General features: G+C 43.8%; 2 protein-coding genes across 2 annotated transcripts in view; both read right to left on the bottom strand.

Annotated features, from left to right (window-relative positions):
- Window positions 1-26,674, bottom strand: part of rad54b (RAD54 homolog B) — a 187,740-nt gene that overhangs the window by 146,522 nt on the left and 14,544 nt on the right. The gene's annotated exons all lie outside the window — the stretch shown is intronic.
- On the bottom strand, window positions 1,149-20,073 carry LOC140714886 (fibrinogen silencer-binding protein-like). Its single transcript, XM_073026582.1, has 2 exons — window positions 19,664-20,073; window positions 1,149-2,817 (listed from the first exon to the last, which is right to left on the bottom strand). Exons 1-2 carry the CDS (start codon window positions 20,044-20,046, stop codon window positions 2,244-2,246), a joined length of 957 nt encoding a protein of 318 aa, XP_072882683.1. The 5' UTR covers window positions 20,047-20,073; the 3' UTR covers window positions 1,149-2,243.

The raw sequence follows: 26,674 nt of genomic DNA, 5'->3' as shown, positions 1-26,674 counted from the left end.
TTAAATTCCATCTACCATTTTTCAGCCTATTTTCCCAACTGATCCAGATGCAAGCCATGATGGGCTTCCTCACTGTCCACTAAACCCTCAATCTTGGTGTCATACACAAATTTGCTCATCCAGTTAACCACAATATCATCCAGATCATTGATATAGATGACAAACAACAAAGGATCCAGCACTGATCTCTGTCACAGGCCTCCAGTCAGAGAGGCAACCATCTACTACCACTCACTGGCATCTCCTAGAAAGCCAATATCTAATCCAATTTACTATCTCACCCTGAATACTGAGCAACTGAACCTCCTTGACCAACCACTCATGTGGGACCTGGACTAAAGTCCATGTAGACAACATCCACTGCCTTGCCTTCATCAACCTTCCTGGCAACTTCTTCAAAAAACTCTTAAGATCGGTTAGATACAACCAACCACACACAAAGTCCCTGTCTCTCCAAATACTTGTATATCTGGTCCCTTAGAATACCCTCCAATAACTTTCCCACTACTGATGTCAGGCTTACCAGCCTATAATTTCCTGGTTTATATTTAGACCCTTTCTTAAATATTGGCTTTCCTCCATTCCTCTGGTTTCCCTCCTGTTTCTAAAGATTATTCAAATATCTCTGCTAGGGCCCTGGCAGTTTCTGCACTTGCCTCTCTTGGGGTCTGACGGAACACCTTGTCAGGCCCTGGGGATATTTATCCACTCTAATTTGTCTCAAGACAGCAAAAACACAACTTATTTTTACAAACAGTTAAAGGCATTTTTTATATATATCTGGCAAGGCTAGTATCTATTACTCCTCCCAATTGCCCTTGAGATGTTTTTGAACTGCCTATTTGTTCCCATGGAGAAGGTATTGTGGGACATGTGGTAAGGCAAGGATTGAAAACAAGGTTCAGGTGAGGATGACTGCAGTGGTGTGTAGTCAACCCAGATAAGAGAGATCTTTGAAGCAAGACCACCGAAGGAACCTCTGTTTATTACAGATGAGATAGATGGAGGTGACTATGACAGACGAGTGAGACCTTAAACAATAGAGGGTGCCAGAGACAGACATGATAGGAATAATGGAAGGATGTGAAACACAGCCATCATCTAAGAGACTTAAAAGTACTAACTTCAAAGTAGCATCGGTTTCCAAATTGTAGTTTTTATTGACTTTTAACACCTCTATTGTGAAAGGTGCTTGATCTTGCAAGTAAGGAATTCAAACATATACAATTTACCAAATGATCAATATCCATAACTCATAAGCCAGTTCTGTATAAAAATAGCAGGTTTTCTGTCCTGGCTTCACAACAGTGTGGGAGACAGAGGCCATGGGTTCTTCTTGTGCACAAGTAAATAAAGTATGATTGAGTCCTAAGAGTGCACGTGTCCTGGGCCTAGTTGTCTTAATTATTTTATTATCGGCAATGATAGTATTCCTATACTGCTGCTGAGAAGGGAGTTGCAGGATTTAGACCAAGGACTGCACTGGCTTGAAGGGGAGCTGACAAATACATTAGTTCTTGTTTCTTTGGTAGGTCCTGTCAGAGGAACCTAGGTAAATAACTTTAGTCCATTTTGCATCGATTTTGGAGGGATGAACATGCAAGGAAGTTTGTAGAGCATCAATCATACACTCTGCATTGACTTTAATTTTTTTTTAAAAATCAAATGTTAAATAGGCTCCATTATCAGACAATTAAGTTATTAATTAGTTTATTAATGTAGAATACTGCAAGTCTAGTTCACTGGCTCAATAGCAAGACTGAAGCTTGCGTTGCCTCGGTGGTTGAGCGGACCAGGCCCTCACACCATGGTGTCACCTGTTACAGCCGCCAAGATAGGGTGGGAGAGAGCAAAAGCCTCTGTGAGCACACTGGAATCCATACTAGGTTGGCAGCTGGACCCTCTTGTTGGCATATGCTCAGTGCTGGCCTCTAGTGTTTGCTCAGTGGAAAAATGGGCTGGGCAAGGATAACTTCCCCTACATCATTAATCTACAGGCCATGCCACTCAGGGACTTGGGCTATACATTTTTTGTGTGACTATATGTTTTCTGCTATCATAACTATATGCTGCTGGTACTGTATCTTGACTTTGGCCCCAGAGGAATGCTGTTTCGTTCGGCTGTGTTCATGTAAGGTTTAAGGATAATTAAATTGAACTTTAGTTCATCTAAAATTTAGTAAAGAAGTTACTGTTATGAAAACCCACGTTGGCTGGGGGAAATACTGTATGTATTCACAACATCATTTATCTTGGGAAACTGGCAATCCTTGTTGCAATCTTTCTGCCTTTAATTCTTCCACCTTGATTTTTGCCCTTAACAAGTCTTCCTCTAATGCTTGTTTTCTTTTAAGGCTTTCCCTTTTTTCATCGAGGTATAGTCCAAACTTCCTTTGATTTTCCATAATTATCTCATGTTCCTCTGCTGACATCCACTGCAGTTCTCCATTCTCATGTCCGGTCATGCGATGTGAAGAACCTTGGTGACGGTGTTGATGCCTGACCAAATAATCTTCTCTTCTTGCAGGTCGAGGAGATGGTGATAGAGATACCCGTTCCTCACAGGAGGAAAACGGTGTAGCAGAGCCATTTGTGGCCTCCTGAGTCTCCTTCCTCTTCTGGTGCTCAGCACTTTCATTTGGTTGTGATGGAAGGGTTAATACTGGAGGAGGCTTTTCTTCAGGTTCAGGTTCTGACTCTGGTGTAATCCAATCAGAACAGGAGTGGGATGGATGATCAGAGGTTCCAGACTGAGGATGCAAGCTGGCAGGCTGTTCCACACAAGAACCTTGTTCAGATGCAGAATTTCCACCAAGCCTAAAGAACAGATACATATAGATAAAATTGATGCAATGAATTGGAGGAAACTATTAAAATACCATGGATTCCAGTTAATAGGGTCATCGATTGAACGGGACAGCCACTTATTTGAGACAACCCTGAAAGAACAAAAACCAATCAAGCAAATTACCGAGATTCCCTTTAGTTTAATTGGGACACCATGCTCTTAATTGGGACAGGAGACTGTTGCCAAGCAGGTTCTAACCAGTGTCAGTCGTGTGCACTTGTGTGATCATTAGACACTACAGAGCAAACAGTTTTTAAAATAGTGTCAGTTGCATGTGCATCTGTTAGGTTATCAACTTGGGCTGATGGACACAGACTCAATGATTTGTGATCATTGTTTCTATTATTTTGACTTCATGCATAAAGGCAATCTGTTATCTGTTCTAGGTGTCTATGCTGATTTTGTTCTTTACAGTCAATCAAAAGTACAAATGCTGATTATGTCCTTCTGGTGAAGATAGAGTCATAAAAGATAGAAGTACAGCAAAGAAACCAGCCCTTCAGCCCATCTATTCTGTGTTGAAACTATTCAAACTGTCTAATCCCATCCACCTCTGAGAACATAGCCCTCTAAATCCCGATTATCCATTTACCTATCCAAGCTTCTTTTAAACGTTGAAATTGAGCTTGCATGCACCCCATATGCTGGCAGCTCATCCTACGCTCTCAGAATCCTCTGAGTGAAGAAGTTTCCCCTCGTGGTCCCCTTAAACTTTTCACCTGTCACCCATAACCCATGACCTCCAGCTGTAGTCCCAGCCAACCTCAGGTGGAAAAAGCCTGTACTTACCCTATCTATACCTCTCATAATTTTGTCCACCTCTATCAAATCTCCTCTCAATCTTCTAAAGAATACAATCCTAACCTATCAATCTTTCCTTATAACTCAGGTCCTCCAGACCCATCATCCTTGTAAATTTTCTCTGTACTCTTTTAAACCTTGCTTAGATCTTTCCTGTAGGTAGGTGACCAAAACTGCACACAATACTCCAGATTAGACCTCACCAATGCCTTATACAACTTCAACATGACACCCCATCTTCTACATGCAGTACATTGAATTATGAAGGTCAATGTGCCAAAAGGTTTCTTTACAACCCTATCTACATGTGATGCCACTTTCAACAACTTATAGACCTGCACTCCCAGATCCCTTTGTTCTACCACACTCCTCAGTGCCCTACTGTGCAAGACCTGACTGGTCCTACTGAAGTACAAATTCCACCTGCCATTTTTCCAGCTGATGCAGATCCCTCTGCAAGCCATGATAGTCTTCCTCACTGTCCAGTACGCTCCCCATTTTTGGTGTCATCCGCAAATTTGCTGATTCAGTTAGCTACATTATGACCCAGATCAATGATATAGATGACAAACAACAAAGGATCCCTGCGGCACTCCATTAGTCACAGGCCTCCAGCTGAGAGACAACCATCAACTAACTACCACTCTCTGGCTTCTCATACAAAACCAACGTCTACTACCTCATCCTGAATGTCAAGCGATTCAACTTTCTTGACTAGCCTCCCATGCAGGACAATGTCAAATAAGGTCATTTGGTCATCAAGTCTGCTCCATAATTTCATCATGGCTGATTCAATTTTCCTCTCAGCCCCAATATCCTGCCTTCACCCACATATCCCTCTATGATGTGACCAATCAAGAATCTATCAATGTCTGCCTTAAATATACATAAAGACTTGGCCTCCACAGCTACCTGTGGCAATGAATTCCACAGATTCACCACTCTCTGGCTAAAGAAATTCCTCCTCATCTCTGTTCTAAATGGATGCCCCTCTATTCTGAGGCTGTATCCTCTGGTCTGAGACTCCCCCACCATAGGAAACATCCTCTCCACATCCAGTCCATCAGGCCTTTCATTATTTGATAGGGTTCAATTCAGTCACCCCCCTCATTCTACTGAATTGCAGTGAATACAGACCCAGAGCCATCAAATGCTCTTCATGTCAAGCCATTCAATCCTGGAATCATTTTCGTGAAACTCCTTTAAACCCTCTCCAGTTTCAGCATATCCTTTCTAAGAAAGGAGCCCAAACCTGCTCACAAACTTAGAGGTGTCACCAGTGCTTTATGACGATTTAATTTTACATCCTTGCTTCTATATTCTAGTCCTCTTGAAATGAAAGCTAACATTGCATTTGCCCCCTTCACCAATCTCAACCTGCAAATTAACCTTCAGGAAATCCTGCACAAGGACTCCCATGTCCTTTTGCATCTCAGGTTTTTGTATTCTCTCTCCATTTAGAAAACAATTAAACCCTTTCATTTCTTCTACCATACACTTCCTGACACTGCATTCCATCTGCCATTTCTTTGCACATTCTCCTAATCTGTCTCAGTCCTTCTGTAGCTTCTCTACTTCCTCAGAACTACCTTCCCCTCCACCTATCTTCAAATCATCTGCAAACTTTGCAACAAAATAATCTATTCCATCATCCAAATCACTGGCATAAAACACAAAAACAAATCAGTCCCAACACAGTGGAACACCACTAATCACTGTCAGCCAGCCAGAAAAGACTCCCTTTATTGCTATTCTTTGCCTCCTGCCAACCAGCCATTATTTCATCCATGCCAGAAGAATCTATCATGGGCTCGTAGCTTGTTAAGCAGCCTCATATGTGGCACCTTGATAAAGGCCTTCTGAAAATCCAAGTATACAACATTAACAATTCTCCTTTCTCTAGCCTGCTTGTTATTTTCTCAAAGAATTCCAACAGATTTGTCAGGCAAGACTTTCCTTTGAGGAAACCATGCTGACTACGGCCTATTTTATCATGTGCCTCCAAGTACCCTGAGATCTCATCATTAGTAATCAACTCTAACATATTCCCAATCACTATAGGTCAGACGAACTGGCCTATAGTTTCCTTTCTTCAGCCTCTCTCCTTTCTTGAAGAGTGGAGTGATATTTGCAATTTTCCAGACTTCTGGAACCATTCCAGAATCTAATGATTCTTGAAAGATTATTACTAATCTTTCAGCATACAGAGAGGAGGTGCAGCGGTTAACGGACTGGTGCAGAGCCAACAAACTATCTCTGAATGTGAACAAACAAAAGAGATGGTTGCTGGCTTCAGGAGAGCACAGAGCGACCACTCTCTGCTGAACATCGACGGCTCCTCCACTGAGATCATTAAGAGCACCAAATTTCTTGGTGTTCACCTGGCGGAGAATCTCACCTGGTCCCTCAACAGCAGCTCCTAGCCAAGAAAGCCCAGCAGCGTCTCTACTTTCTGCGAAGGCTGAGAAAAGTCCATCTCCCACCCCCCATCCTCATCACATTCTACAGAGGTTGTATCAAGAGCATCCTGAGCAGCTGCATCACTGCCTGGTTCGGAAACTGCACTGTTTCGGATCGCAAAACCCTGTAGCGGATAGTGAGGTCAGCCAAGATCATCATTGGGGTCTCTCTTCCTGCCATTACAGACATTTACACTACACGCTGCACCTGCAAAACTAACAGCATTATGAAGGACCCCATGCACCCCTCACACAAACTCTTCTCTCTCCTGCCATCTGGGAAAAGGTACCGAAGCATCTGGGCTCTCACAACCAATTTGTGCGACAGTTTCTTCCCCCAAGCCATCAGACTCCTCAATACCCAGAGTCTTGACTGACATCTACACCATTTATTATTATATTGAAATTTGTCTTCTACTGTGCCTATTGTCTTGTTTATTATTAATTAATTAATTAATTATTGTACTGTCCTGCACTGTTTTGTGCACTTTATGTAGTCCTGTGTAGGTCTGTGGTCTAGTGTAGTTTTTGTGTTGTTTTACGTAGTCTAGTATAGCCTTGAGTTGTCACATTGTCGAGTGTAGTTTTGTGTTGTTTCATGTAGCACCAGGGTCCTGGAGGAATCATTGTTTTGTTTTTACTGTGTACTGTACCAGCAGTTTATGGTCGAAATGACAATAAAAAGCGACGACTTGACTAATGCCTCCACAATCCCTTCAGCCACCTCTTTCAGAACTCTGAAGTGTACACCATCTGGTCCAGGTGACTTATCTACCTTCAGACCTTTCAGTTTCCCAAATGCCTTACCAAAGTCCATGTTGTCAACATCCACAGCTTTGCTTTCATCCACTTTCAAGTCAAGTCAAATCAAGTCACTTTTTATTGTCATTTCGACCATAACTGCTAGTATAGTACTCAGTAAAAACGAGACAACGTTTTTCAGGACCATGGTGGTACATGAAACAATACAAAAACTACACTGAACTACGTGAAAACAACACAGAAAAAAGCTACACTAGACTACAGACCTACCCAGGACTGCATAAAGTGCACAAAACAGTGCAGGCATTACAATAAATAATAAACAAGACAATAGGCACAGTAGAGAGCAGTAAGTTGGTGTCAGTCCAGGCTCTGGGTATTGAGGAGTCTGATGGCTTGGGAGAAGAAACTGTTACATAGTCTGGTCGTGAGAGCCCGGTAACTTCCTTTAAAAATCTCTAAAAGAGTGGTTAGATATGATCTACCATGCATGAAGCCGATCAGTCCATGTCTATCCAAATACTAATACATCCAGTCCCTTAGAATACCTTCCAATAAGTTTCCCACAACTGATGTCAGACGCACTGGCCTATAACTTCCTGGTTTCTGTTTAGAGCCTTTTTTTTTACAAAAACAGCAGAATAACATTGGCTATCCTCCAATCATCTGGTACCTCCCCTGTCACTAAGGATGTTTTAAATATCTCTACTAGGGACCCAGCATTTGCTTCCCTTAGAGTCCAAGGGAACACCTTGTCAAGCCCTGGAGAGTTATTCACCCTGATTTGCCGCAGGACAGCAAACACCTCCTCCTCCTCTGTAATCTGTATAGGGTCCATGAAGTCGATGTTGCTTTGCCTCACTTTTACAGACTCTATATCACCATCTCCTGAGCAAATACAGATGCAAAGAATTCATTTAAGATCTCTCCCATTTATTTTGGCATGACACATAGATTACCATTCTGGTCTTCCAGAGGACCAATTTTGTCCCTTGCAATCTATTTGCTCTTAACATACCTGTAGGATTCTCCTTCACCTTGTCTGCTAGAGTACCTTCATTGCTCCTTTTAGCCTTCCTGATTCCTTTCTTGTGTTCTCTTGCATTTCTTATACTCCATAAGCACCTCATTTGTTCCTATTTGATCTGCTATGCACCTCCTTTGTTCTCTTAACCAGGGTCTCAATATCTCTTGAAAAACAAGGTTCCCTACATGTGTTATCTTTATCTTTTATTCTGACAGGCACATACTCTCAAAATTTTGATTTTGAACACCTCCCACTTTCCAAGTACACCTATGCCAGAAAACAGCCTGTCCCAATCCACACTTGCCAGATGATTTCTGATATCATCAAAATTGGCTTTACTCCAATTTAGAATCTCAACCCATGAACTGGATCTATCTTTTTGCATATTTACTTTGAAACTAAAGGCATTGTGGTCACTGGATGCAAAGTGTTCCCCTATACAAACTTCTGTCACCTGCTCTGTCTCATTCCCTAATAGCAGATCAAGTATCACACGCTCTCTCACTGGGACTTCTACGTACTAATGAAGGAAACTCTCCTGAGCACGCTTGACAAACTTCATCTCATCTAGTGCTTTTACAATATGGGATTCCCAGTCAAAATGTGGAAAGTTCTATAACAACCTTATGTTACTTACAACAGCCTGTGATCTCTTTACAAATTTGTTTCTCTAAATCCCTAGGATTATTGGGTGGTCTGTAATTGTAGCCCCATTGACATAGTCACACCTTTTCTACCCATAACACCTCACTAGTCGAGTACTCCAGTCTCCACTGTGCTGTTGGGTAGGATTTAAACACAGCCACAACGAAGGAAGTGGAAATACATTTCCACGTCAGGATGGTCCACTACTCGGAGAGCAACCTGCAGATGGAAATGTTTCCTTGTGCCCACTGCCCTTCATCTTCTTGGTGATAGAGGTTGTCTGTCAGACTAACCTGGACTCTCACAAATTTCTACAGATATGCTGTAGAGAGCATTCAAATTGAATGCATCACCATCTGGTATGGAGGGGCCACGGTACAGGATCATAAAAAGCTGCAGCAAGTTGTAAGTTCAGCCAGCTCCATCATGGGCACTAGCCTCCCCACCAGAGAGGCTATCTTCAAAAGGGCAGCATCTATCATTAAGGACCCCATCAACCAGACAAGCCCTCTTCTCATTGCTGCTATTAAAGAGGCGGCACAGGAGCCTGAAGACACACACTTAAATGTTTTAGGAACAACTTCTTCCCCTCACCCATCAGATTTCTGAATGGACATTGAACCCATGTACACTACCTCAGTATTTTTCTCTTTTTGTACTACTTAATTATATACATTTCTTAATATTATTTCTTGTAATTTATGACTTTATTATGTATTGCACTGTACTGCTGCAGCAGAACAACAAATTTCATGACATATGCCAGTGATATAATCCTGATTCTGAGACTTCCCAGAAACTCCAACCATTGCTACTCTACAGTCATCCTTGCTATTGTCCCCTTCCAAACAACATTAGCCAACTCCTCACATGCCTCTGCAGTTTCCTTTACTCCAATGGAACACCAATCCAACTGATTTTAGCTTCTCACTCTCAAACTTTTAGAACTGAGATGAAGAGAAATTCCTTTAGCTAGGGAGTGGTGAATCTGTGGAATTATTTATCACTGACAGCTGTAGAGGCCAAGTGTTTATGTATATTTAAGGAAGAGATTCTTTAAGGAAGGAACAGATTCTTGATTGGTCAGGGCATGAAGGGATATGGGGAGAATGCAAAAGTGCTAGGCAAACTGCAAGATCTTAAGGTGGATAAGTCACCTGGACCAGATGGACTATATCCCAGAGTCCTGAGAGAAGTTGCTGAAGAGATAACAAATGCATTGTTCATGATCTCTCAAAAATCACTTGATATTGGCATGATCCCAGAGGACTAGAAGACTGTAAATGTCAATCCACTTTTTAAAAGGGAGAACGGTAAAAGAAAGGAGATTATAGGTCAGTTAGCCTAGCCTCAGTGGTTGGAAAAGCATTGGAATCTATTACTAAGAATGAGGTTTCTGGGGATTTGGAGACTAATTATAAGATAAGTCAAAGTCAGCATGGTTTCTGTCAAGGGAAATCTTGCCTGACAAATCTGTTGGAGTTCTTCGAGGAAGTAACAAACAGGGTGGACAAAGGAGAGGCAGTGGATGTCATTTATCTTGGTTTTCAGAAGGTGTTGGATAAGGAGCCACAAATGAGGCTGCTTAACAAGATAAAATCCTATGGTGTTACAGGAAAGGTACTGGCATGGATAGCAAAGTGGCTGACAGGAAAGAGACAGTGAGTGGGAATTATGGGTGTCTTTTCTGGTTGGCTGCCCGTTGTGTTCCTCAGGGGTCAGTATTGGGACTGCTGCTTTTCACATTCAAAATGCTGGAAGAACTCAGCAGGCCAGGCAGCATCCATGGAAAACCATAGATTTAAAAGATGGGGGGGGGGGGAGGGGAGAGATAAACACCAAGTAATAGATTAAACCTGGAGGTGGAGGGATGAAGTGAAGAGCTGGGAAGTTGATTGGTAACAGACAAAAGGCCATGGCTGTCTTTAAAGAGAGTGAACCCTTGCAAGGTGGAAGGTCCCGATGGAATACCTGAAAACCTGTGCTAACCAGCTGGTGGGAGTATTCAAGAACATTTTCTACCTCTCACTGCTACAGGCAGAAGTTCCAACTTGCTTCAAAAAGGTAACAATTATACCAGTGCCTAGGAAAAATAATGTGAGCTGACTTAATGACTATCGCCCGGTAGCACTCACATCTACAGTGATGAGAGGTTGGTTATGACTGAACTCCTGCCTCAGCAAAGACCTGGACCCATTGCAATTTTGCCTATCACCACAATAGGTCGACGGTAGATGCAATCTCAATAGCTCTTCACAGGGCTTTAGACCACGTGGACAACAGAAACACCTACGTCAGGATGCTGTTCATCAACTACAGCTCAGCATTTAATACCATCATTCCCACAATCCTGATTGAGAAGTTGCAGAACCTGGACCTCTGTACCTCCCTCTGCAATTGGATCTTTGACTTCCTAACCAGAAGACTGCAATCTGTGTGGATTGGTGATAACATATCCTCCTCGCTGATGATCAACACTGGTGCAACTCAGGGGTGTGTGCTTAGCCCCCTGCTCTACTCTCTATATACCCATGACTGTGTGGCTAGGCGTAGCTCAAATACCATCTATAAATTTGCTGATGATACAAACATTGTTGGTAGAATCTCAGGTGGTGACGAGAGGGTGTACAGGAGTGAGATATGCCAACTAGTGGAGTGGTGCCATAGCAACTCAACGTCAGTAAGATGAAAGAACTGATTGTGGATTTCAGGAAGGGTAAGACGAAGAAGCACATACCAATCCTCATAGAGTGATCAGAAGTGGAGAGAGTGAGCAGCTTCAAGTTCCTGGGTGTCAAGATCTCCAAGAACCTAACCTGGTCCCAACATATCAATGCAGTTATAAAGAAGGCAATACAGCGGCTATATAGGAGTTAGAAGAGATTTGGTATGTCAACAAATACACTCAAAAACTTCTATAGTTGTACCATGGCGAGCATTCTGACAGGCTGCATCACTGTCTGGTATGGAGGGGCTACTGCACAGGACCGAGAGAAGCTGCAGAGAGTTGTAAATCTAGACAGCTCCATCTTGGGTACTAGCTTACAAAGTACCCAGGACATCTTTAGGGAGCGGTGTCTCAGAAAGGCAGCGTCCATTATTAAGGACCTCCAGCACCCAGTGCATGCCCTTTTCTCACTATTACCATCCATCAGGTTGCTGAGGCACACACTCAACAATTCAGGCTTCCTGAATGGATGCTGAACCCTTGGACACCACCTCACTTCTTAAATATATTGTGGCGACCCACCTTCTGCGCAGGCGAACCAGCTCACAAATAGCCAGTGCGCAGGGGGAGACGTCGGTAATGCACCTCTGACGTCATTTCCGCCTGGCGAGGGCGGGCGCTAGGGATTAAATGCCAGCGCCGCGAAGTTTGAATAAACTAGTCTCAAAACGGCTTACCAACTGCGTGTCGTCTCTAGCTCTGTATGTAGTACATTGGTGACCCCGACGGTCCAAACGGGATTTGGACCAAAGGTGACCGACTCTTCATCTGTTCACGCAGTTTCGCTACAACTGCCGACTTTCTAGATGCTGCGACCATGCGTGTGGTTTAGCCAAGCAGAAGCCCAGTTCCAGATTCGGCAGATATCTTCTGATTCCATGCGTTACTACCACGTGGTGAGCACCCTTGACCAGGAGACGGCCGCCCAGGTTGCGGATTTCATACAGTCGCCCCCGGAAGAAGGCAAATATGAAGCATTCAAAGCGCTGCTCATTGGGACCTTTGGCCTCTCACGGCGTGAGCGAGGTGCCCGCCTGCTTCACCTGGACGGTTTGGGAGGCAGACTGCCGTCAGCATTGATAAACGAGATGCTGGCCCTGGCTGACGGACACAAGCCCTGTCTCATGTTCGAGCAAGTGTTCCTAGAGCAACTACCTGAGGACATACATCTGCTGCTGGCCGACGCAGATTTCAGTGACCCCCGGACCCGGGCAGACGTGCTGCGGAAAGCCAAGAGGGAGAGCGTGGCATCCGTCGGTCAGATTACCAGGCCACGCGCCCAACAGCGGACCAGACCAGGCCCGGCAGGGGGGCGCACACTACACAGAGGCAGGAGTGAGGAGGCCAGTGAACAGTGGTGTTTCTACCACCAGAGGTGGGGCACAAAAGCCCGCCGTTGTCGCCCTCCCTGCAAGGGCCAGGGCCAGCTGCCACTAATGACTATGGCGGCTGGCCACCAGGACAGCCTCTTGTACGTCTGGGACAAACAGTCAGGACGCCGCTTCTTGGTCGGCACCGGAGCGGAAATCAGCGTCTTGCCCCCGACGGGGTACGACACCTGCAACAGGAAGCCAGGACCCACCCTGAGGGCCGCAAACGACAGCACGATACGAACCTACGGCACCCGCACAGTGCAGCTGCAGTTTGGCGCCAGCTGGTTCATGTGGGACTTCACACTGGCCACCGTGGCCCAACCACTCCTGGGAGCAGACTTCTTGCGAGCTCACAGCCTGCTGGTCGACTTGCAAGGGAAAAGACTGGTACATGCCGAGACTTTCCAGATGTTCTCCCTGGATGAAGCCAAGTTGCCGGCCCCACACCTGGACTCCATCACACTGTTGGACAAGGAATTCAACAGAATCTTGGCGGACTTTCCATCGATTCTGGCACCGCAGTTCATGGCAGCCATGCCCAGACACGGGGTACAGCACCACATCCCGACCAAAGGACCACCCCTCCACGCCCTCGCACGAAGGCTCCCCCAAGAAAAGCTCCGCCTGGCGAAGGAGGAGTTCAAGTCCACTGTCACTTGAAGTCGGCTCTCAAGGCCCGCCTGAGAGGACCTAACTGGGTGGACAAGCTTCCCTGGGTCCTGCTTGGAATTCACACAGCACCCAAAGAGGATCTGCACGCCTCGTCGGCCGAGTTGGTGTACAGCGCACCACTGGCCGTCCCGGGTGAGTTCATACCAGCCCCAAGGGAGCAAGAGGAAGAACCCGCAGCAGACCTGGAGAGACTACGCGAAAGGCTTGGCAACCTGGCCCCCGTACCGACTTCACAGCACGGATGGACCCCGACCTGCATACCCAAAGACCTGCAGGACTGTAAGTTTGTGTTTGTACGAAGGGGTGGACACCGGGCACCGCTACAGCGGCCGTACGAGGGGCCGTTCAAGGTGATCAACAACAACGGGTCCACGTACGTTCTGGACATTGGGGGGAGAGAGGAGGTTTTCACTGTGGACCGACTCAAACCAGCCCATGTGAACTTGGCGCAGCCGGTCGAGGTTCAGGCACCGCGACGCAGAGGCAGAGCTCCCAAACAGAGGCTGATCCAGACTGTGGACATTGGGGGGTGTATCACCGGTTCTGGGTGGGGGAGGGGGTTATGTGGCGACCCACTTTCTGCACAGGTGAGCCAGCGCACGGGGGGAGACGTTGGTAATGCACCTCTGACGTCATTTCTGCCCAGAGAGGGCGGGCACTAGGGATTAAATGCCAGCGCCGTGAAGTTTGAATAAACTAGTCTCGAAACGGCTTACCAACTGCGTGTCGTCTCTAGCTCTGTATGTAGTACATCGCTACAATATATTATTTCCTCTTTTTGCACGATTTTTAATATATTCAATATATGTTAACTGTAATTGATTTACTTATTATTATTTTTAAGTACATTTTATTTTTTTCTAGATTATGTATTGCAGTGAACTGCTACTCTAAGTTAATAAATTTCACATCACATGCCGATGATAATAAACCTGATTCTGAAGAAGGAAAAAGTGGTGGGGGGGGGGGGGGGGGGAGATAAAGAGCACCAGAGGGAGGCAATGGGCAGGCAAGGAGTTAAGGTGAGAGATGGAAAAGGGGGGGGGGAATTTGGGGGTGGGCATTGCTGGAAGTTCGAGAAATCGATGTTCATGTCATCAGGTTGGAGGCTACTCAAACAGAATACAAGTTGTTTTTCCTCCAGCCTAAGTGTGGCCTTATAACGATAGTGGAGGAGGCCATGGATAGACATATCAGAGTGGGAAGTGAAATTAAAATAGGTGGCCAGTGGGAGATACTGCTTGTTCTGGCGAACAGAACATAGATGCTTGGCAAAGTGGTATCCCAATCTAGTGGTATCTTGTCTCACCAATATACAGGAGACCACACTGGGAGCACTGAACACTGTACATGACCCTAACAGACTCACAGGTGAAGTGTCATCTCACCTGGAAGCCTTGAAAGGTAGTGGTGTAGGGGCAGGTATAGCACTTGTTCCACTTGCAAAGGTAATTGGCAGGTGGGAGATCAGTGTGGAGGGACGAATGGACAAGGGAGTCACGTAGGGAGTGATCCCTGCAGAAAGCAGAAAGTTAGGGGTGGGGGGAGGGGTGGAAGATGTGCTTGGTAGTAGGATCCCACTGGAGAAGGCTGAAGCTCTGGAGAATTATGCTTTGGACGCAGAGGCTGGTGGGGTGGTAGGTAAGGACAAGAGAAACCCTATCACTGGTAGGGTGGTAGGAGGATGGGGTAAGAGCAGATGTGCGTGAAATGGACATGTATAGTGTACATGAATCATTATTTGTCAATGATTTAGATAATGGAATTGATAGCTCTGTGGCAAAGTTTGCAGATGATACGGCTAGGTTGAGGGGTAGGTTGTGCTGAGGAAGCAATGCAATTGCAAGACTTAGATAAATTGGAAGAATGAGCAAAAAAGTGGCAGATGGAATAGAGTGTTGGAAAATGGACAATAATGCATTCTGATAAAAGGAACAATAGTACATACTATCATTAAAATGAGGAGAAGGTTCAAACATCAAAAAGTACAGGGGGAATTAGGAGACCTCGTGCAAGACTCCCAGAAGGTTAAATTACATGTTGATTCTGTGGTAAAGGCGGCAAATGCAATGTTGGCATTTATTTCAAGGGGAATAGAATATTAAAGCAAGGAGATAATGTTAAGCCTTTATAAGGCACTAGTCAGGCCGCACTTGGAGTATTGTCAACAGTTTTGGGCCCAATATCTCAGAAAGGATGTATTGTCATTTGAGAGAGTCAAAAGGAGGTTCATGAGGATGATTCGGGACTGAAGGGATTAACATATGAGGAGCGTCTGGCAGCTTTGGGCCTGCACTCACTGAAATTTAGAAGAATGCAGGGGGATCTCACTGAAACCAACCAAATGTTGAAAGGACTAGACAGGGTGGCTGTGGAGAGGATATTTCCTATGGTGGGGGTATCCAGGGCACAGCCTCAAAACTTTTAGAACAAAGGTAAGGACAAATTTTTTTTTAGCCAGAGAGTGATGAATTTGGAATGCTCTGCCACAGACTGCAGTGGAGGCCATGTCTGTGGGTACAGTTAAGACGAAAGTTGATCGTTTCCTGATTGGTTAGGGCAAAAAAGGATATGGAGAAAGCAGGTGTATGAGGTTGAGTGGGATCCGGGATCAGTCATGATGGAATGGCGGAGCAGACTCAATGGGATGAATGGCCTAACTCTGCCCGTATATCTTATAGTCAAACTGCAGGGTGCACTGGTGTTGGAGGGAATGGGTATTTTGGTTCAGTGGAGGTGGGGGGATGGTCAGTCAGCAGGGCTGTTTTGGGCTGAGTAGGGGTATCAGAATTCTTGGGAGTTGTTGGAATTGCACTATCTTGGGGAAACAGTAAATATTCTATTACTTGTGACATAAGATATTCTGCAGTCGCTGGAAATCTTGAGCCACACACAAAATACTGGAGGAACTCAACAGGCCAGACAACACCCATGGAGGGAAATAAGCAGTCAGGCATAGACCCTTCATCAGAACCAGAAAGGAAGGGGAAAGGAGCCAGAATAGGAAAGTGGGGGGGGGGGGGGGAGAATGGGGTGCAGGGGAAAACAGGAAGGAGTAAAAACTCGGTGAGACCAGGTGAGGGAGAAGGTGGGTGGGTATTGTTGGTGGGGGGAGTGGAATGAAGAGAGAAGCTGGGAGGTGATTGGTGAAAAACATAATATGCCATGTGTTTTATAGGTGGTTGGACAGATTGGGATTCTTGAACTGAAATTCCACAGCTGCCAGAGTGGCATTTGAACTCTGTTGATAGGAAATCCCAGACTCTGGATTATTAGTCCAGCAATTTAACTACTGCATCACTAGTGTGGATTTATGATAGGGTAAACAGCAATCAACAAATCTATTAGTTACCTAAAGAGTGTAACAAACAGCGTAGATGATTAGGGGGGAGAAAAGATTCAGAGAACATTGCAGCACAGAAATAGGCCCTTCAGGCCATCTAATCTGTGCTGAACCATTAATCTACCTTGTCTCAAAGACCTGCACCTAAACCATAGCCCTCCATTAACATAATGAGATTCCACATAAACACAGAAACATTGACACAATTAGATGTTCAATATTTGACAAAGAGTTGATTAAAAGGTTAGAAAATAAAATCAGGTTTCATTTGACAAAGAGTAAAATAATAATGAGGCTGGAGACTACATAATCTAATTTGAGTTAATGCAAATGACATGATTTCACAATGTTTTGATATGCATATGACAAAGCTAATCTTAAAGAAATAAATGGACAGAAATCAATGCATAATGTGGAGAAATGATACTCTTACATAAAAAAAGAGTATCAGAAAATATTTATTTAAAATTACAATGAAATTAGTTGAAGAGGAACACAGGAAACAGGGGAATCTGTGAAGTATGAATGGAGCCTGAAAGATAGAGTTGAAAAAAGCATAGACAGCAGAGACCTGTGAGATTAAAACAATGGACAATGGAGGAGTAACTGGCCACAGTTTATAATATTCAAACTAATAATTCTTTAATTTTACAGGCTCCTTAAGGTTGTCATAGTGGGGGGGGGGGGGTGGTAGTGGGAGATGAGCTCCCACTACCTATTAAATGTTCCCAATAGCATGCATCTCAAATAGCCTCTGACAACCAAGTCCAGCTCCTTGCCTTCATGTGTGGCTTAGCTACTAAGCCCAGCAGAATCGTTTCTACTGACAGGAGAAGGGGCAAAGGCAGGTCACTGGAGCTGTAAAACCAGTCACTTCGGGCAGATGGGGCTCGTCAGCAGTGGTTGGCAGCTCATCTAGGAGAAGGAAAACTCTGATCTCAAACCTCTGCTGCCTTGTGGCGATACCTACTCACGGGGAAAGCTTCAGGACTAACCGAGGAAAAACATGGAGCTGGAGTCTGGTGTTGAGTTCAATGTTGACTGGTAACTCCTGCAACACCGCTGGTGCCAAGCTGCATTGGCGTCTGCTGTTCCTTTGGATTCATTAGCTGCATGGCGAGCCGGAGCCTGCTGCGTGGGCAACAGTTTGCTCTCCATATTGTACCGCCCTGACCTGCCCTGTGTACTGTTAAACTTTCTTTATCTTTAGTTTTAAATTACAGTGGTAAAAGTGTGGTCTTTATTTTTGCAGATAAATGAGTAGCCTCTGGAAATGTTTTGATCAGATTAGATACAGCACATTTGCAGCACCATGTCCTGTCAGTGCAAAATCCATGGAGGGTGGCCTTTGATGAGGTAAGGATGATTGACAGAAATTAAATAAATTGATTAAGTAAAATAAATATGAATACACAGGTAAAATGGTGCAGCTATAGAGTGTTAAAAGTAAATTTATTATCAGTGGTAAGAAAGGCAAATGCAATGTTAACATTCAAATTGAGAAGACTAAAATACAAGAGCAAGGCTGTAATGCTGAGGCTTTATAAGGCAATGGTCAGACCACACATGGAGTACTGACAGCACACTGGGCCCCTTTTCTAACAAAAGATGCACTGACACCAGAGAGGGTTCACAAGAATGATTCTGGGAACGAAAGAGTTAACATATGAGTATTTAATGGCTCTAAGCCTGTACTCACTAGAATTTAGAGGAATTGGGGGGGGGGGGGCATCTCATTGAAGCATATCAACTATTCAAAAACCTAGATAGAGTGGATGTGGAGAGCATGTTTCTTATAGTGGGAGAGTCTAAGACTAGAAGGCACAGTCTCAGAATAGAGAGGCGTCCATTTAGAACAGAGGTGAGGAGAAATTTGTTTAGCCAGGGGATGATGAATATGTGGAATTCATTTCCACAGATGGCAGAGTCATGGGTATATTTTAAGTGGAGGGTGATGGGTTCTTTATTAGTCAGGACGTCAAAGGTTATAGGAGAATGGAGCTAAGGGAGATAATAAATCAGCCATGATGGAATGGCAGAGACTCAATGGGCCAAATAGCCTAATTCTGTTCCGATGTCTTTTGGTCTTATGGGAAGTGTCCTCTCAATAGATAGATAGATAGATAGATAGATACTTTATTCATCCCCATGGGGAAATTCAACTTTTTTTCCAATGTCCCATACACTTGTTGTAGCAAAACTAATTACATACAAAACAGTAAAAAAAATATGATATGCATCTAAATCACTATCTCAAAAAGCATTAATAATAGCTTTTAAAAAGTTCTTAAGTCCTGGTGGTAGAATTGTAAAGCCTAATGGCATTGGGGAGTATTGACCTCTTCATCCTGTCTGAGGAGCATTGCATCGATAGTAACCTGTCGCTGAAACTGCTTCTCTGTCTCTGGATGGTGCTATGTAGAGGATGTTCAGAGTTATCCATAATTGACCGTAGCCTAAATCTGTTCTATGTCTACCGTATGGTCTCATGGTCTTTGCAGTGGTCATATCATCCATCTGAGAGGCAAGAACACCACCAACCAAACTAGAAATCTCCAAATTTAGGATTATTTCCTCATGTTGGTCATCTCAACAAAATTTCTCCTATTGTTATAAAATTCCCCCATGTGTGATCCAATTTTCCCAGTTTCAGACACATGAATGAAATGGCCATTTTAGAACTATGAAAACTCCACCATGGACGGTCCCAAGCCCAGCTGTGAAAGGAGGAAGGTTGGGTATGAGGCCAGCAACCACACCCCGCAAAAACCCAGAGCTAAAGAAACCCCAACGGAAGCTCCAAAGACCCCATCTCTGGGAGAGGAAGGATCTTCAATGGGCTACACCTTGAAAGGCTGAAGGACTGGCCCAGGACAGAGGACTCTGGTGAGCTGCTGGCAGTGGCTTATGGCCCAGTAGGGGTGATGGACTGAAGAAGCAGCAGAAATATGAAAAGGGAGTTATTTTAATGTAATATTATACTCTATAAAACTGGAGAATCTTACCTTTGTAAGTCGTCACCATCTACCACCTTCAAAAAGGGTTGTAATATGTGTGGTATCATTTCTAGAATTCTTCTGGTTGGCTCAGAGACGTTTCCTTTATATTCTGGATGCAGCTGTTCTCTCCTGGCTAGCTCTTGTTTGGCGCTTTCTTTAATCCGTTTATATAACGTTCGCAAAGCCTGTGCACTGCGAGATGGGCGACCCACTCCAACAGCATTGTATTGGTGAGCTATGCTTTCCCAGCAACGATTCTTTTCAACTATCACAGCCTGGTTATTCTTATGAACCTCCAGCACTTTAATGTAAGGCTGTACAAGTTTCAACAAATCAATCTTTTCATATATGGTAAAATTTGAGGATCGGTTTGATTTTTTCCCAAGCATGTTTTGTACAGAACACACACACAAACTTCAGAACCTACACTGGCACGGTAAGCTGAAGCCTTACTAGGCCAGCCCTTTTAGACCCACGCCTATCAGGAGGAGTTCTTCGAAATTCCTTTCAGCTTGAGTTCATCCGCAGATCATCTGTGGGCTGACTAAACTAGGCCTGACCTACTTAAGGCTCCAGACTAAAATAAGTCCATACAGCAAGTCCCTGATACTAAGACCAATCAAATGCTGGACTGATTTGTTATCTAATCCGTTTCTTCCCTGCTTTTGTAAGCTTTATCAACACAAATCCCCGCCAAAAGGTACAGGTGTTCTAAAGTTATCAGTTTGCTGTATTAAACAAAAACCTTCTTAAACAAATTTTGCCTAATCTTTGTGTTGGATAAGAAAACATGCTGTAATTACAGCTTTGATATTAATGACAAACCAGTCTCAAGTCTATATTGAAAATGGGAAAATTTACATGAAACTACGGACAAAGAATTATTCTTCTTTGTTAAACTGTATGCAGAAGCATGCTGTAGCCTGTACACTGATCCCTGACAGGGCCCCAGTAATCTTACTGCAGAGCTTTCTGTGTTATTTGCATTCCCTGTGCTATTTCTGATGTCAATCAAGAACTCTGCTTCCTCTGTCATGCTAGGATGCAATCTGTGTAATGGGCTGATGCAAACATTCAGATTATGCTTACACAAGTTTAGTTATTATCATTTATTTTAAATAGGTGAAGTCATTCGCGAGAAAAAACAGACAAACCTAAAAATAAATTAATTTTTTAAATATTCCAAGAAAACATTCAAAGATGGTCCAGTCACAACTAAGAGCATGAAATCTGAGACCATAAACACATGAATCCCATGCAATAACTGAAGTCTAACCTGTTCTGCCAAAAATTTAGTTATTTGTTTATAACTGCAATCCCCCTGCTCTACTCATTTTACACTTATGAGAGAGTATATTAACTGGCTGTATCACAGCTTGGTATGGAAACACCAATACCCTTGAATGGAAAATCCTACAAAAAGTAGTGGATACGGCCCAGCAGATCACAGGTAAAGCTCTCCCCACCACTGAGTATATATATTTGAAACACAGTGGTAGGAAAGCAGCAGCCGTCATCAGGGATCCCAACCACCCAGGACATGCCCTTTTCTCACTGCTGCCATCAGGAAGAAGATACAAGACACTCAGGGCTCACACAGCCAGTTATAACCCCTCAACCATCAGGCTCTTGAACCAGAGAGGATAACTTCACTCAACTTCGCTTGCCCCATCATTGAAAAGTTCCCACAACCTATGGATTCACTTTCAAGTACTCTTCCTCTCATGCTCATTGTATACTGTATATGGCTACTTATTTATATTGGCTTTTGTGCAGTTTGTTGTCTTCTGCCCTAGTTGCATGGTCTTTCATTGATTCTTTTATGGTTACTATTCTAGAGATTTGTTGAGTCTTCCCACAAGGAAAAAAAACAGTTGTATATGGTGACACACGTGTACTTTGATAATAAAACTTACTTTTAACTTTACTCCGAACTTTGAAATACCCTAGCAAATTAAATGCATCTATGAAAAATTGATTTCTAGAAAAAAAATCTTGATATATTAAAATTTTATAATATAACATTTCACCAGTAATCAAAAAGAAAATGTGTAAATTTAAATTCTAAGCCCAATCTGTGTGATAAAACTCGGTATACCAGAGGCATGGAAGCCAAGCTCACGCCTCAAGGATTTGTATCTCAATGTACTCAGTATATGGAATAAGGTAGATGAACTTGCAGTACAGTTGCAGATTGGCAGGTATGATGTCGTAGGCATCACTGAATCATGGCTGAAAGATTATAGCTGGGAGTTTAATGTTCAAGGATACACATTGTATTGAAGGGATACACAGGAAAGCAGGGGCTGGTATTGCTCCGTTGGTAAAAAATAAAATCATATTGTTAGAAAGAGGTGACAGAGGGTCAGAAGGTGTTGAATTTTTGTGGATAGAGGTACAGAAATGCAAGGGTAAAAAAAGCCCCTGATGGGAGTTGTATACAGACCCCCAAACAGCAGGAAGGATGTAGCCTATAAATTACAACGGGAGATGGAAAATGCATGCCAAAAATGCAATAGTCATGGGGAAGTTCAATATGCAGGTAGACTGGGAAAATCAGGTTGGTTTCTAAATTGCCTATGAGATAGCTTTTTAGAGCAGTTTGTGGTTGAGTCCACTAGAGGATCAGCTGTTCTGGATTGGGTGTTGCGCAATGAACCAGAATTGATATACACGAGCAATAAAAATCTTTATGTTACATCTCCGTCTAGATAGATAGATACTTTATTCATCCCCATGGGGAAATTCAACTTTTTTTTTCCAATGTCCCATACACTTGTTGTAGCAAAACTAATTACATACAATACTTAACTCAGTAAAAAATATGATATGCATCTAAATCACTATCTCAAAAAGCATTAATAATAGCTTTTAAAAAGTTCTTAAGTCCTGGCGGTTGAATTGTAAAGCCTAATGGCATTGGGGAGTATTGACCTCTTCATCCTGTCTGAGGAGCATTGCATCGATAGTAACCTGTCGCTGAAACTGCTTCTCTGTCTCTGGATGGTGCTATGTAGAGGATGTTCAGAATTTTCCATAATTGACCGTAGCCTACTCAGCGCCCTTCGCTCAGCTACCGATGTTAAACTCTCCAGTACTTTGCCCACGACAGAGCCCGCCTTCCTTACCAGCTTATTAAGACGTGAGGCGTCCCTCTTCTTAATGCTTCCTCCCCAACACGCCACCACAAAGAAGAGGGCGCTCTCCACAACTGACCTATAGAACATCTTCAGCATCTCACTACAGACATTGAATGACGCCAACCTTCTAAGGAAGTACAGTCGACTCTGTGCCTTCCTGCACAAGGCATCTGTGTTGGCAGTCCAGTCTAGCTTCTCGTCTAACTGTACTCCCAGATACTTGTAGGTCTTAACCTGCTCCACACATTCTCCATTAATGATCACTGGCTCCATATGAGGCCTAGATCTCCTAAAGTCCACCACTAAAAGAAAAGTCTAAATGTGTAATTTATAGTAATTTATAATAAATAGGATGTACAACAGGACAGTCAAGATAACCAAAAATACAGTTGTGTCAGCATAACTTAAGCGGTCCGATGGCCTGGTGCGAGAAGCTGTCCCGGAGCCTGTTGGTCCTGGCTTTTATGCTGCGGTACTGTTTCCTGGATGGTAGCAGCTAGTCGGTGGTTGGGCTGACCCAGGACCCAAAGATCCTTCAGGCCCTTTTTACACACCTGTCTTTATAAATGTCCTGAATGGTGGGAAGAAAAACAACTAGTCTTCATGATTTTTATCCTTCGTGATTTTTTATAAATGACCTGGATGAGGAAGTGGAGGGATTGGTTAGTAAATTTGCTGATGACACAAAGGTTGGGGGTGTTGTGGATAGTGTGGAGGGCTGTCAGAGGTTACAGCAGGACATCAACAGGATGCAAAACTGGGCTGAGAAGTGGCAGATGCAGTTCAACCCAGATAAATGTGAGGTAGTTCATTTTAGTAGGTCAAATATGATGGCAGAATGTAGTATTAATGGTAAGACTCTTGGCAGTGTGGAGGATCAGAAGGATCTTAGGGTACGAGTCCATAGGACACTCAAAGCTGATGCGCAGGTTGACTCTGTGGCTAAGAAGGCATACAGTGTATTAGGCTTCATCAACCGTGGGATTGAGTTCAAGAGCCGAGAGGTAATGTTGCAGCTATATAGGACCCTGATAAGAGCACCCTTGGGGTACTGTGCTCAGTTCTGGTCACTTCGCTACAGAAAAGATGTGGAAACCATAGAAAGGGTGCAGAGGAAATTTACAAGGATGTTGCCTGGATTGGGGAGCATGCCTTATGAGAATAGGTTGAGTGAACTTGGCCTTTTCTCCTTGCAGTGACAGCGGATGAGAGGTGACCTGATAGAAGTGTATAAGACGATGAGAGGCATTGATGGTATGGATAGTGAAAGGCTTTTTTCCCCAGGGCTGAAATGGCTAACACGAGAAGACACAGTTTTAAGGTGCTTGGAAGTAGGTACAGAAGAAATGTCAGGGGTAATTTTTTTAATTATTAAACGCAGAGAGTGGTGAGTGTGTGGAATGGGCTGCCGGCGACTGTGGTGGAGGCAGATACAATAGGGTCTTTTAAGAGGCTCCTGGTTAGGTATGTGGAGCTTAGAAAAATAGAGGGCTATGGGTAACCAGAGGTAATTTCTAAAGTAAGTACATGTTCGGCATAGCATTGTTTGGCCGAAGGGCCTGTATTGTGCTGTAGTTTCTAGTGGAATTTAGAAGATTGGAAAGCTTTCAAATACCAAGAGAAGGCAGCTAAAAAGTTATCAAAGTGGTAAAGATGGAATATGAAGGTAAACTAGCCAATAATATTAAAGAGGACACCAAAAGTTTTTTCAGATACATGAAGTACAAAAGAAAAGTGAGAGTGGATATCAGACTGCAGGAAAACAATGCTGGAGAGGTAGTCATGGGGGACAAGGAAATGGCTGACAAACTGAATAAATATTTTGCATCAGTCTCCAATGTGGAAGACACCAGCAGTATGGTGGAAATTCCAGGTGTCAGTGGTCATTAAACTCTGTTATAGAGAGAAGGTTCTTGGGAAACTGAAGGGTCTGAAGGTAGAAATGCCACCTGAACCTGACTGTGTGACCCCAGAGTTCGGAAAGAAGTGGCTGAAGAGATCGTGGATGGATCAGTCAACACAAGACCACACCAACTATCTGCCACTCAGTTATTGCACACAGATCCCACACTAATTCCATTTTGTGAGACCCCATGTAGAATGGAGAACTGCTTTGTCAAGCACCTTTGCTTCATTTGCAAAAAGCAGCATTTTCTGGTGGTTAACCATTTCAATTCCAGTCCCCATTCCCATTCCGACGTGTCAGCCCCCCCCAACCCCCCCCCCACCCGTGATGATGAGGCCACTTTCAGGTTGGAGGAGCAACATATCATACTCTGTCTGGATAACCTCCAAGTTGGTGGCATGTACACTGATTTCAACAAATTCCAGTAAATCACCTCCCCTTCTTTAATTCCCCACTCTGCCCCCCCCTTACCTCTCCTCATCTGCCCATCACCTCCCAGTGTGCTTCTCCTCCTTCTCTTTCTCCCATGGTCCACTTTTCTCTCCTATCAGAATCCTTCTTTTTCAGACATTTACCTTTTCCACCCATCACCTCCCAGCTTCTTACTTCACCCCCCTTCTCCCCACCCACCTGGCTTATCAACTTCTAGCTCGTACTCTTTCCCCTCTCCAACCTTCTTATTCTGGCTTCTTCCTCCTTTCTTTCCAGTCCTGATGAAGGGTCTCAGCCTAAAACATCGACTGTAGTTTTTTCCATAGATGCTGCCTGACCTGCTGAGTTCCTCCAGCAATTTATGTGTGTTGCTTTGATTTCCAGCATCTGCAGACTTTCTCTTGTTTGTATCGATTGTCTTACTACTTATAACTCACCAAATATAGAGACACAAACACACAAGTGACACTATTTAAAAACGTTTGCTCCAAGCACAGCGTACTGTCTAATGGCGACACAATCTGCGCACAACTGCAGCTACTTAGAAAATCATTGGGCACAGTTTTAGACCACAAGACCATAAGATATAGGAGAGAAATTAGGCCATTTAGCCCACTGAGTCTGCTCCACCATTTCATCATGGCTGATCTTGGATCCCACTCAACCCATACACCTGCTTTCTCGCCATATCCTTTGATGCCCTTATGGCCTTAAATATACCCATGGATTTGGCCTCCACCGCAGTCTGTGCCAGAGCATTCCACAGAATCAATACTCTCTGGCGAAAAAGTAAAATACTCCTTACCTCTATTCTAAAGGGTCACCCCTCAATTTTGAGGCTGTGCCCTCTAGTTCTGGCTACCCCCACCAAAGGAAACATCCTCTCCACATCAACGCTAACCAGTCCTTTCTGCACCATTTAACTGTGGAAGACAGTAGCAGTATGGTGAAATTTCCAAGTGTCGGGCATGAAGTGTGTGAAATTACCATAACTAGAGAGAAGGTTCTTTGGAAACTGAAAGGTCTAAAGGTAGATAAGTTACCTGGACCAGATGGCGTACATCCCAGGGTTCTGAAAGAAGTGGCTGACAAGATCATGGAAGCATTAGGAAAGATCTTTCAAGAATTTACTAGATTCTGGAATGGTTCTGGAAGAATGGAAAATTGCAAATGTCACTCCACTCTTCAAGAAGAGAGAGAGACAGAAGAAAGGAAACTATAGGCCAGTTAGTCTGACCATATGGTTGGGAAGCTATCGGAGTCGATTATTAAGGATGAGGTCTCTGGATACATGGATTAGGCTGTAGTCAGCATGGCTCTCTCAAGAGAAAAACCTTGACTGACAAACCTGTTGGAATTCTTTGACAAAATAACAAGCGTGATAGACAAAAGGAGAATCGCTTGATGTTGCGTACTTGGATTTTCATCTATGTTCAAGTTTGTCATCTGGCAGTATAAACAAATGAAGCAACATGCCTTTAGAGCACAGTACACCCACAAAACATATCACACACAGCACAAAGAATAAAATATTACCAT

This window comes from Hemitrygon akajei, chromosome 1, assembly GCF_048418815.1.
Source record: "Hemitrygon akajei chromosome 1, sHemAka1.3, whole genome shotgun sequence".
Lineage (NCBI taxonomy): Eukaryota > Metazoa > Chordata > Chondrichthyes > Myliobatiformes > Dasyatidae > Hemitrygon > Hemitrygon akajei.
The sequence above is the reverse complement of the archived record's forward strand: the minus strand, read 5'-3'. Positions and strand labels throughout refer to the sequence as shown.

Coding starts and splice junctions, on each gene's coding strand:
- LOC140714886 (XM_073026582.1), bottom strand. CDS start 20,046: ATGCTTGGGAAAAAATCAAACCGATCCTCAAATTTTACCATATATGAA. Junction 2,818..19,663: donor GATGGTGACGACTTACAAAG/GTAAGATTCTCC, acceptor TCTGTTCTTTAG/GCTTGGTGGAAATTCTGCAT.